Here is a 12,993-nt window from a genome sequence, read left to right as displayed (position 1 = left end):
AAGTTTTAGTATGAAAGAAGATTGAAGCTATCTATGGAGAATCCCAAATCATCCTTTTAATTGGCACACAGACAGGATACAGTAGTGATGGAGGACTTCAATTATCCAAGCATCTGCTGGAGCACTTGTGTTCTCTCCCCCCGCCCTCCCAGCTTGCCTTAATGATAATTTCATCCTTCAAAAGGTGAAGAAATCAACAAGGAGAAATTCTATTCTGGATCTGATTCTCACTAAACAGAGAGGAACTGGTTGCTAGGGTAGAAATGATGGGGATCCTGAGGAGAAGAGAGGTGGAGGTAAAGAGCTTAACAGCACTTAGCATAGAGTCTGGCACAAAGGAGGCACTTAATAAATGCTTTTTCACTTGACTTGACTTGAGTTCATTCCATCCATGGCCAGTGCAAAGATAGAGGCAGGAGATGGAGAGTCACATGTGAAGAACAGAGAGAGGACGAGTTTGGCTGGATCACAGAATGCAGGAGGGGGACTGTTCTGGGCAGGGCGTGACTCAGGTCAATCTCCTGGTAATTTAGGTTCAATAATAGAACCAAATGAGATAGTCATAGATCATTGAACAATTTACAAAAGGAGATTTACTGAGCCATTACAGAAGGCTATTCGACCCCTTGAGTTAAATCAGCTAACCAGACTTGGAGTCAGGAAGACTCATTATTCTGCATTCAAATCCTGCCTTAGACACTTACCAGCTATGTGACCCTGGGCAAGTCACTTTACCCTGTCTATCCCAGTTCCCCCATCTGTAAAATGAGCTGGAGAAGGAAATGGCAAACCACTGCAATATCTTTGCCAAGAAAACCCCAAATAGGGTCACCGAAAAGAGTCCAACATGACTGAAACAAATGAACAACAAAAGCAAAGCTTCCATTGAGATCCAAACATCTAAGAGTCACTCCAGCTGAGGAAGTGATGTCCATAGTCAATAGAAGATGATTAGTCTTCTGAGCCAACCAAGCCCAAAGAAATGTCTCAATATCTTTGAGCCTGAGCTCTTTTGCCCTATGCTGGGTTGCTTTTGGCCCAGGTACTACTGCAATGCACTGGGTGGCAGCTAGGTAGTGCAGTGGTTAGAGCACAGGCCCTGGAGTCAGGGGGACCTGAGTCCAAATCCGGCCTCAGACACTTGACACTTACTAGCTGTGTGACCCTGGGCAAGTCACTTAACCCCATTGCCTAGCCAAAAACAAAAAACAAACTACTGCAATGCACTGCATAAGCCTGCCTGACCAATTATATCAGGCCCGCCTCTGCTCCCCTATGCCGAAGGCTGCTGGGGGCCTGCACTGCTATTGCCTTCCTGTGCCCAGCAGAAGCCATGAGGATGCTACTACCACTGCTGGGTCCTGCCCTTCTTTGCTAGGGGAAAGACATAAACCAAAAAAAAAAAAAGCAACAAGGCCAGAGATTCCTCGGGGCCAGTACAAGCAGAAGCCATTGCTGTTGGGGGTAGGGATATGATCCTGGGGCCTGAGTTATGTGCTCTTTAGGGGTCCCTCACTAGAAGCTCTATTTGCAGTTCACAGTTCTGGGGTGAGAGTGAAAACTTTCAAGATCGATATAGAAGCTCTATCTGTCCTCAGCTAATTAACTGAGGTGCAACTGGCACATTCGTCTATATTCCCAATTCTAGAAATGACCTTGGGCTCTTGGGGAGAATTTAACCTTGTCCTTTCAAGTGTCTTCCCGAGTTTGCACCAAAGAACCACAACAAAATCCATGTGGCAAAATTGTGGTTGGTTTCTAAAATTCCAAATTAAAAACAAAAAACAACTCCAACAGTTTCCTCATCAGAGTTCTTAGAGAGTCCTAACATTCCATGGATCTGCCTTTGTTTGCCTTCTCTCACTACTGGGATTTCTCATGCCACCCTTCAATGGCTGGCTGTATCCAGATACAATTACAGAACCAAGGCCCACTGGGTCAACTGCACCATCATTGCAAAATGCCATTTGAAACCAAACGTTTACACAAATATGAGGAGGTAGGGGACTTTTATCAGAAGGCTTTCCCCAAAGCAACTGAGTATGACCATTAGCAAGCAGTCCTAGTAAGAGCTGAGGACAACTAGTTCTACTGATTTTGTCCTTTTCTAATCAGGGGAAAATCTCTTTCTCCATTCCAAAAGTTTGGTTCCTCTAGGCTGATTTGGAGACACATTGAATTCTGATAAGATCTAATAGAACCTGGAGGAAGCTTAAATAACCATGAAGAACTCCCTTCCTCCCACCCCTCCGAAGCTGAAGGACATAAAACAGTTTATTGAAATCATCTTTAAGGTACACTTACAGACACAGAACACATTGTGCTCTTCTAGCTGAATGACCACAGGCAGGTTGCTTTCTAATTTTCTAGAAGTAGAGCATGCCTCACAGTAAGCAACCCATTTTTTCCTTTTTTGCTGTGATTTAGTCATTTTTTTCAGTTGTGTTTGACTCTTCGTGACCCCATTTGAGGTTTCCTTGGCAAAGATACTGGAGTGGTTTGCCATTTCCTTCTCCAGCTTTTAACAGATTTTTATAGATTTTATACATTTTACAGATGAGGAAACTGAGGCACACAGGGTGAAGTGACTTGTCCACAGTCCCACAGCCAGGAAGTGTCTGAAGTCAGATTTGAACTCAGGAAGATGAATCTTCCTGACTCCAGGCCACGTACTCTATCCACTGAGGCATCACCAAAAGCACCACCTGAAACATGAAGGTCAATCTGGGCATACTTTATTCTGCATTGCCTATCCCTCGCTTTAATAAGAGCATTTGTTGTGGGCTGGGCCTCACTCAGGTCAGTCCCCTCTTAATTTAGGCTGATACTGGAACAAAAGAGACTTTTGTAGATCACTGGATAGTTAACAAAAGATTTATTCGGCTGCAGGAATAGGACATTCAGCAAAGATGGGCACTGAGAATCCCTGGAGTTGATTCAGCTGAGAAGATATCCAAAGATCCACCAGTCAAGTAGCTGAAAGCCCCTTCAGGCCCTCATAGCTGCTTTGTACTCAGGAGCCAGCCAAGCCTCAAGGAATATTTCAGAGCCTTTCAAAGAAAAACTAGCCTAGCGGGCAGGTAGGTGGTGCAGTGGATAGAGCACCGGCCCTGGAGTCAGGAGGACCTGAGTTCAAATCCGGCCTCAGACCAAACACTTGACACTTACTAGCTGTGTGACCCTGGGGCAAGTCACTTAACCCCAATTGCCTAAAACAAAAAAACAAAAAAACCAAAAAAAAAAAAAAAGAAAAAGAAAAGCCGGCCGAACGGTAATGTGAGGGGGGGGGGGAGATATGGCTCTCACCACAGGGAATAATCTCCAAAGAGGCTAGAAAGACAGGTTGGGGTCAGGTTGTGAATAGCTTTAAAAGCTAAAAAGAGGAGTTTGTATTTGATCCTAGAGCTAAATAGGAAGTTAACGAAATAGAAGAGAAAGGAAAATCATTTTAGCAGCACCATAGAGAATGGAGTGAGGAGAGACTTGCGGCAGAGAGACCAAACACAAAGCTGTTGCCATAATCTATGTGAGAGATGACAAAGGTTTGAAAGTAGTTGGGTGAGTGCAAAGAAGGCAAGACAGCAAGATGTGGCAAACTGACTAGAAAAGAAAGTGAGGAGGAGTCCAAGATAATGTCAAGGTTACAACCCTGGGAGACTGAAATGATGGGCGTGCGTTGGACAGAAACAGGGACTTGGGAAGAAGAAAGGATTTCGGGGGAAAGAGAATGGAATCAGTTTGGAACATGTGGAGTTGAACACTTCTCCGGATGGCAAGTATGAAATGTCCAATAGACAAATGAAGCTCAGTTTGGAGGACTGATTGGGCTGGAGATGGAGATAGAGATCTGGGAATCATCTGCAGAGAGATGATACTCAGACCTAGGGCAGCGGCTAAAGTCAGACTAGATCTGTGGTGCTGAGTTCAGTTCTCGGCATCACAGTTTCGAAAGGACACTGAGAGGCTGCAGAACAACCACAGGAAAGCAACCAAGATGGCAAAGGGCCTTGACTCCACGCCTATGTAGGGATCTGCTGAAAGAACTGGGCAGGTTTAGACTGAAGAAGACTTGGGGGGAGGGGGACATGACACGTGTCTTCAAGTATTTGAAGGGCTGCCACACAGAGGAGGGATTAACCCTGTTCTCTTTGTTCAAAAGGCAGAGCCAGGAGCAATGAGTGGATGTGGCAAAGAGGCACATTTAGGCTTCATGTGAGGGAAAACCTAACTCTTCGGGCTCTCCCCAAGAGGAATAAATGTGGTGCCTTTCCCACCCTTGGAGATCTTCAAGCAGAAGCCAGCCTAAAGGTATCTTAGAGCAGGGATCCCCTTCATGATTGGACTGTACTGGCTAGCTGCTGATGTACCTCCCAACCCATAAATTCTTTGATTCAGTGAAATACCTGAAGATAGCAATCATGTTCCCCTGAAAACTTTCTCTTCTATAGCCTAAATAGCCCCAGTTCCTCTAATCTTAGGATGAGAGCTTTAGAGCTGGAAGCAAACCTGGAGGTCATCCAGTCTGACCCTCTTCAATCAGGAAACTGAACCAGAAAAACTGGGTGCCTTGCCCAGGGTCACATGGCAGTATGTCTGGACTCCAAGTCCAGTGGCCTAGCCATTACACTTGGAAGTCTTCCAGCTTGTCCTAGAATGCAGCATGTGTAACTGGCCACAATACTCCCTAAGAAGTCTGATGAGGGCAGAGTAAAACAGGACTATTTCCTCCCTCACTCTGGGTACTCTTAGAGCAGTGCAGTCTATGAGCACATTAGCTTTGGATCACCAACCTATTTGAGATGAAGAGGACAAAGCCCTGGGGCACCACCACTAGAGTTCTCTCTCTGGATTGGCATCGACACAATACATTACTGAGCACTTTTGGGGTACAGTCATATAACCAGCTCCAAATCTACCCAATTATATAATCAGCAAGGCATGTGAATTTAGGTAGAAAGAGAGAAAAAGCTAGGAAGCAGGCACTACCCAAGGTGAGGAGGCAAAAATATAATGGCTGTCACTTTTCAAGCAGAAAGAACTGGTATGACTGCACTATGGCATAGGCAAAATTTCAGAGTAGCAATGTCATTTTCATGTAGACAGTGTAACAGAAATCAAAAGCTGCAGTAACATTTCCTAAGGTAACCCTTTGGACAGCCCAAAGATAAGGAGAAGCTTATTTTAACAGTATATTGGGGATCTGCCAGCCTTCTGCCTAATTTTGTTCTCACCGATGACTTCAGAATCCTACCTGCTTGAACGTCATACTGCTTCCCCAAGATCCAAACAGGCTCGTCTGTTTCAGGTAATTCTTCTAGAGAGTCTGATAAAATAGTTATATGCCTTTCACACCTGGAAAAAACTGAATAGGAAGAAAAGCAATTAGAAAGTAATTTAACCCTGGAAGAACTATACTTTCTGACTTCATTTTGTAGTTCTTTTTATCCAGCCAGCATCTCCACACAAACATGGATCAAGTTGAGTCTTCAGACTAATTCATGTCTCTTTCCCTAAGTCTTTTATAGTATAAGCATTATTACATCATTCTTACATAATAATTGCTAGTGGGCATATTTCAAAGGACAAGTCTAAGAATTCTCTCACAACTACTTAGACACTTGTTCCTGATCTTCTTTAGTCTAATCCATCCTGCTGCTTGAGTACTGGTTCCGATTAATTGAATAAATACTGTTCCTTAATATGATAAATTTTATCTAGGTAAGAGCAAGAAACACTATTAGATGTCATTAAGAAAAACTAGGATTCTTTTCTTTTTTTTCCCCCTTTCTCGTGGTTTTCCCATTTTGTTCTGATTCTTCTTTTACAACATGACTAATGGGGAAATATGTTTAATATGATTGTACATGTATAGCCTATATCAGATTGCTTTGCCATGTTGGGGAGGGAGGGAGAAAAAAATTTGGAACTCAAAATCTTATAAAAGTGAATGTTGAAAACTATCTTCACATGTAATTAGGAAAAAAATAAATTACATTATTAAGTGGGAAAAAATTAAAAAATAAAAATAAATAAAAAGATCTTGGCACTTGGAAAAAAAAAAAAGAAAAACTAGAGACCTTTCCGATTAAGATCAGAGGTAAAGCAAGCATGCCCACTATCTCCAAAGCAATTCAACAAGTATTTACCGAGGAATCAACCAATCAATAAACATTCATTAAGCAACTACTATGGGCCAGGAACTGTGCTGAGCACTGGGGATCCAAAAAAGAGGTAAAAGACTGTCTCCACCCTCAAGGAACTGACAATCTAATGGTGGGGGGGAGAGGAGGGAACAAACAAATAGAAACAAGCTACATACAGGATAAATAGGAAATAATTAACAGAGAGGAAGGACTAGAATTTAGGGGGGGAATGAGATTTTAATTGGGACTTAAAAGATGCCAGGGTGGTCAGTAGTCAAAGAAGAGGAGGGAGAACATTCCAGGCATGAGGGACAGCCAGAGAAAATGCCTATAGGAAAGAGATGGAGTGTCTTGTTTGTACAATAGGAAGAAGGCCAATGTCACTGGTTAAAGAGCATATGGTAGAGAGTAAGGTGTAAGAAGACTGAAAAGGGAGGAGGGGGCTAGGTGATGAAGGGTTCTGAATGCCAAACAGAGTATGTTGTGTTTGCTCCTGGAGGCAATAGGGAGCCACTGGAGTTTATTAATCATGCATGTAATCAGACCTGCACTTTAGGAAAGTCATTTTGGTGGCTAAATGGAGAATGGCTTGGAGCGGAGAGAGATTTGAGGCAGGCAGACCCACCCTGAGGCTATTGTGATAATCCAGGTGTGACTTGATGAGGGCCTGCCCCAGAGTGATAGCAGTGTCCCAGGAGAAAAGGGAGAATATTCGAGAGCAGTTACAAAGGAGAAATTGATAGACCTTGGCAACAGATTTGATGTTTTGTTTCCTCTTTCTGGTGGTTCCTCCTATTGGTTCTAGCCTATATCAGATTGCGCACCTTCTTGGGGAAGGAGGAGGAGAGGGAGGGGGAGAAAAATTTAAAACTTAAAAGCTTATGGAAGTGATTGTTGATAAATCAAAATAAATCAATAAAAAAAAAACAGAGGGGGCAATCTTTTGGAGGAGACAAGATAGAATGGGATTACTTAAACAAGTAGAGGTGTCAGCCTTGGTAAGGAGTAAGGCCAACTCATCATGTGAGACAGGCATGAAGGAGGAGATATGCCAGAAGGCACCTGAATGATAGGAAATGAGGAAGAGGGGAGAAGAGGGAGCTCACGGTGTATGGCCTCAATTTTTTCTCTAAAATATGAGGAAAGGTTCTCAGGCGAGAGGGTGGGAAGTTTGAGGAGGGATGAGAAGGTTTGGAAGAGCGAGTTGATAACGGAGGTATAGAAAGTTTGCCAAGCAGCGGTGACATCCTAGTTGAGGTTGTATAGCACACATTTGTAGTGGACCCAGTGACAACAGTTGCATGATTTTCTGCACCAGCAGAGCATATGTAGGAGTTAAGGTGATGAATGGTAGGAGTGATCCAAGGCAGAGATTTGGCAGGGTACTATACGTGAAATGCTAAAGAATAGGGATTCAAGAGAAGAGGACAGTGTAGAGTTGAATTGGTTCACTAAAGGTCAAGGTAGGGAAAAGAGGAGAGAATGGTTAGTACCGTGAAGATGCCCTGGGAGAGAATTGAGGGGTCAAGGGTTGGGAGGTCACGCTAAGGACAGTAAACCCTAAGAGTAGGGTTTTATAAGGAAAGGCAGAGGGAGAAGGAAAAAGCTAATAGATTATGGTTGGATAAAAGGATTTTGGAATTCTTGAACATGGAAGTGGTACATTTGTGGGTGGTAGCAAGATCAAGAGTATGAACATCTTTTGTGTGGCTGAAGTGGGGTGAAGGAATAGGTCATGGGAAGTGAGTTGGTGGAGGAACTGACTGGTTAGGGTGTCTGAAGGAGAGTCAATATGTATGTTGAAGTCCCCGGGTATGAGGGCAGGAGTTGAGGAGGAGATAAAGATTGTGAGCCAGGTACCAAATGCATTGAGGAAGGAAAGACAGTGACTTGGAGTTCTGTAAACAACAACTATCAGAATTTTAATCAGGCGGCAGATATGACAGGCATGAACATCAAAGAAAGAGAAGTTACTGAGTGTTAGAGGAAAGGGGAGAACTTGGAAGTGGTAACGGGAAGCAAGAAGTTCTGACTTCCCTGCTTTGATCAGTGAGCTAAGAATGAGAGAAAGCACAGCCAGTACTGGAAAGGGTGGCTAGGGGGGCTGCACCAGACAACAGGCAGGTTTCAGGGAGAGCTCAGAAGGAATGGGAGAGGAAAAGATAGAGGATGAAAGGAAGTCTGTTGTCTTTGGACAGGCATTCCCAAGGGCACAATGAAAGGGGAAGGTGGTATTTGGTTGGAACTCTAGGGCAGGAGGTTTGAGGAGGATCAAAATAAGGAAGAGGGTGGGGAGGGTTTGGATGATGGCTTACAGGTGTTTAGAATCCCTAGGCTATGAATGGTAGGACAGGTGCGAGAATGTTCATTGTTGAGAGGAGGATTCCATTCCTCTTCTCAAAGGAGGCTGAGGATCAGGCTAGAGAAAGTGCAATGTAAGATGAGAGGCATACAGTCAGATGGTCTGATGGAAGGAGCCACCCCATTATTCCCCTTCCTTCCGAGGATGCAGATTAGGCAGGAAACGACACAGCAGCAGGTGGAAGTCAAGGACCCAACGTACACAAAATTCTGTAGGGTACACAGATAAGTAAGATCCAAGCCCCGCCCTCAAAAAAATCAGTCAGGTCGGGGAGCAAAAAACATTTACATAAAAAAATTAAAGCACAAAAAAAAGAATCTTATAAATGAAGAAAAAACAAATAAGATATTCATAGGAAGAAGATAACTTCTGGCTGGGGAATGAAAGGAAAGATTTGGAAATTGAGCTGGTGTCCTTGGTTCAAGGGGATAATTTCATAAGGCTAAGTTTCATCAGTCTCTCTTGCTTGTTTTGCAACAACATTTAGCAGCTCTCTAAATGGATGGTTAGATATGAAGTGTTACTACCATGCCACTAAAAAGTTGTTGTTTACTATTATTAATAACAATGATAATTGTCAGTCTATCAGCCAAGCATTTCCCATCTCCAATCCCTATCTTCCACACTATTGACAAAGTAATTTTCCTCATGCTACTGTCTCATTCCTATATTCAAAAATCTTTAGAGGCTCCCTACTATTTACCCAATAAAATACAATCTTCTCAGCTTGCCAACCAAAGCCCCCACCCCAGTCTGGTTTGCTGGTCTTATTTCATGGCACTTCCTTTTCAAGTACTCGATGTTCCAGCCAAACTCTATTTCTCTGGGTTCTCTGATCTTATCTTCCCTCTCCCACCTCCGTACACTTATCCACGACATCCCCAGTGTCTATCATACACTCCCTCCCATCCCATCCCCCAGTTTTCAACTGCTGACACCCTTCCCTTAGAGTCCAGCTCATCCACTAATCCACCTTAGAGTCACCACCTCACCCACTAATATTACTCTGATCAATCCGATTAGAAATGTTTCATAGAATCACAGGATGGGAGGATCGGCAGGGACCTCAGCAGCCACCTCAGTCCAACCGATACCCAAAAGGAATTCTCACTCAACAAAAGGTCCCCCAGCCTCTGCTTGAATACCCCAAGGAAAGAGGATCCTACTACCTCCTGAGGCAGCCCATTCCACTTTTGGGCAGCTTAAATCGTTACCTAGCTATTCCTGACATCGAGCGGAAATTTTCTTTCTAACCCCTACCCATTTCTCTTGGTTCTACCAAGCAAAATAGTTTAATCTTTCCTCCACATCGACAATCCTTAAAATAACTGTAGATAGCACAGTGGATAGAGCTCCAGCCTTGGAGCCAGGAGGACCTGAGTTCAAATCTGGCCTCAGACATATGACACTTACTAGCTGGGCAAGTCACTTAACGCCCGATTGTCTAAGCAAAACAAAACAAAACAAAACAAAACAAAATCTGTAGATAGATATCATAGCCTCACCACCCATCTCCATTCACCCACTCCATGATGCCATTGGTCCCCTAGGAAAACAAAGGACGAACAACAACAACAACAACAACAAGCCCCACTATTCTCTTCTCCAGGTTAAATGTCAACCAGTCAGTCAATAAACATTTATCAGGTGCCTACTATATGCCAGGCACTTTGCTAAGTACTGGAGATACCAAGATAAGCAAAAGACAGTCCCTGTTCTCAAGGCACTCACAGTCTAAATGTGTCCTGTTCCTTCAACTGGTCCTCATATGACATGAAAGCCAAGGCCCTTCCTCCTTCCTTCCTCCTTGAATCCCTCAGGCCCCTTTGTTTGACTTCTCCTATGTATTCAGTCATAGTCTAACTTCCATTACAATTATCTGTATACTTGTCTTATCTGCACTATTAGACTGGAAATATTCTGAAGGCAGAGAGCATATCATTTTTATTCCCAGTGCCTGGGGCCTAAAGGAGCTAAAGCAACAAGGCTTTAAGTCTTAAGGAGAAGTAAGATTAATGCGAGGCTCATGAAAATCTGGCCAAATCAACAAGTATTCATTTCTGGGGATAAAGTCCCATCAGGGAGCATATATTAAGCACTTCCTATGTTTGTAATCTAGTTGGGCGGACAAAACTTGTAAAACACAAGAGAAAATCCCAGCAAATGCTACTGCAATATTGAAGTGCTGGAGGAACTCAAAGAAAAAGGAGGGAGTTCCATGTGAGTTGGAATATTCAGGGGCTGTTAAATTGGCTCTCCTTCAAGGAAGGAGGTGGACCTTATACCATTCAGGAAAATAAAAGGCAGGACTTGGAGAGTCAAAGGGGAAGGGAGTGGATAGGGGAGGGAATTTTAGGTGAAAGGAAAGTATGAATAAAGGCAAGGAAGAGAGGTGGGTATAAACCAGGCATGTTTGTGGGCCATTTGAGAAGACTGGAATGACTAAGTAAAGAGGAAACATTGGAGAACAGTGGGAATCAAATCTGGTTAGGTTAGGGAGGGTGGGGCCAGACTTTGGAAGTCCTTGAAAGCAAGGTAGGAGTAAGAAAAACTGAAGATTTTTTGCAAAGAGGTCTAAGGAAAGTGGTATTTAAAGATAATTGGTAATTATACATTACAAATGAGTTTTTTATCTGTGATAATGGAGGGAGTTTCCACATTTGGAGTTCCCCCTCAGCAATGAAATCACAGATGTAGAGAAAAATAGGAAATGTGACAGTACACAGGATGGATTGGAAACAAGACAGTTTGGAGTCAGGAAGGCTAGCTGAGGCTGTTCCGTGAGGTGATCAAGGTTGAGACTCAATAGTCTGGTTAGGTAACTGGGTAAAATAGCAATAGCAATAACATGAACAACAGTTAATAATCATTTTCTCTATCTGCACAAATAGTCCAAATATTAAACATAAGAAGACTAGGAGGATAGAAATTTGTCCAAAAACTTTCTACCTGAACTCCACTTAATTATGAGTTAGTAGTAGTAGTAGGAAAAGAAGGAATAGTAGTAGTAGTAGTAATAACAACAAAAATAGCTGACATAGTGCTTTAGGTTCACAAAGCAGTTTACATACATTGTCTTATTTGATCAACAAAATAAACTGCCAATTCACTACCCACTGCTTCTTGGGAAGAAAGAGAGTATATAGCTTGAATTGAAAATATTGTCATTATTTTTTCATTGATATAATCAAAACACTCCCAAAGAATATAAATGAACTTTCAATATCATTCAGGTACCTCGTCATCCTAGCTTTCACAGAGAACCAATGAGGACATGTTGGTCTTAGGTCCTATGTATTTTAAAGATTTGAAATTAAGCAAGAGGTTATTCAATTGTTCATGTGCTTTGACCTAAAAATCCCATGACTGCATTTATATCCCAAGAAGGTTAATGGCAGCAAGAAAAGACCCTTGTATCTGGAACTCAGAAGCTTATAAAAATGAATGTTGAATGACTACTGTGGAAATATGTTTAACATGACTGTACATGTATAACCTATATCAGAATGCTTGCTGTCTTGGGGAGGGGGGAAGAAAGGAAAGAAGGGAGAAAAATATGTAACTCAAAATCTTACAAAAATGAATGTTGAAAAGTATCTTTACATGTCATTGGAAAAAGTAAAATACAATTAAAAAAAAGACTTGTATAGCAAAAAATATTCAAAGCAATATTATTTGCAATAAATAAATTGAAACAAGATTACGTTCCCAATGATTAGGAAAATGTGCTGCATGACTGTGATGGAATATTATGATGCTATGAGAAGAACCCAACTATGAAGAGTTCAGAGAAACATGATAAGACTTCTAGCAAGTGATGGGGAAGAAAGGAAGCAGGACCAAGAGAATAACATTCACATTGATTACAACAATGTAAACAGAGACAACACTGGGGAGGGGAGGGTGAGAACCCACCAAAGACAATGGTCAGTGTTGGCACCAAAGCAGCAAAGTTCAAGTTCATGTCCTCCCTTTATGTCACCTACTGGTAAGCTACAAAACTAGGCAGTGGCCTCTGAAAGTTGTGATTTTCTTTTAACTTTTTTGGGGGAATGGACTTATTACCCCAAGAAAAGTTGTCAGGGAAACAAACTCAAATTGCTCTTTTTCCACACTGCAAATCAGCAACAAGTTCTGAAGAAAGTCAGGACTAGGAAAGGGCAAGGGAGCTGGTGACCTAGGCAAGTGGCAAAAGGTACCCACGTTAAGGTCACTTTCTAGGAAGACATATTTTAATGCCAGGAAAAATCTTCTTTCTGGCACAGAGGGGTTATTTTTATGGAATCCTATGATCTCAACATTGGAATGCCCCTCTGAGGCCTCCCAGTCCAATAAGTAGCTGATAAGGAAGCCCCACAATAATATTCTATTCAATGAACTCTTGTAAGATAGCTGACATGTTTAAGAGCCTGATTTAGAAGCTGGGTATAACAAAGACAAAAATTAAATAGCCTTTGCCAAGACAGAGTTTCGATTCGCTTGATGTCT

The 12,993-nt window shown here is 42.4% G+C and overlaps 1 protein-coding gene across 2 annotated transcripts in view; it reads right to left on the bottom strand.

The window, feature by feature from the left end:
- Nucleotides 1–12,993, bottom strand: part of ATG4A (autophagy related 4A cysteine peptidase) — a 70,573-nt gene that overhangs the window by 34,156 nt on the left and 23,424 nt on the right. For both annotated transcript variants that reach the window (XM_027839017.1, XM_027839008.1), the window contains one exon: nt 5,252–5,362. In XM_027839017.1, coding sequence (XP_027694818.1) covers nt 5,252–5,362 — 111 coding nt within the window. The remainder of the gene's footprint in view (nt 1–5,251; nt 5,363–12,993) is intronic.

This window comes from Vombatus ursinus, unplaced genomic scaffold, assembly GCF_900497805.2.
Source record: "Vombatus ursinus unplaced genomic scaffold, bare-nosed wombat genome assembly UNPS02004677.1, whole genome shotgun sequence".
NCBI classification, from domain to species: domain Eukaryota; kingdom Metazoa; phylum Chordata; class Mammalia; order Diprotodontia; family Vombatidae; genus Vombatus; species Vombatus ursinus.
Note: the sequence above shows the minus strand (reverse complement) of the source record. Positions and strands in the feature narration are given on the sequence as shown.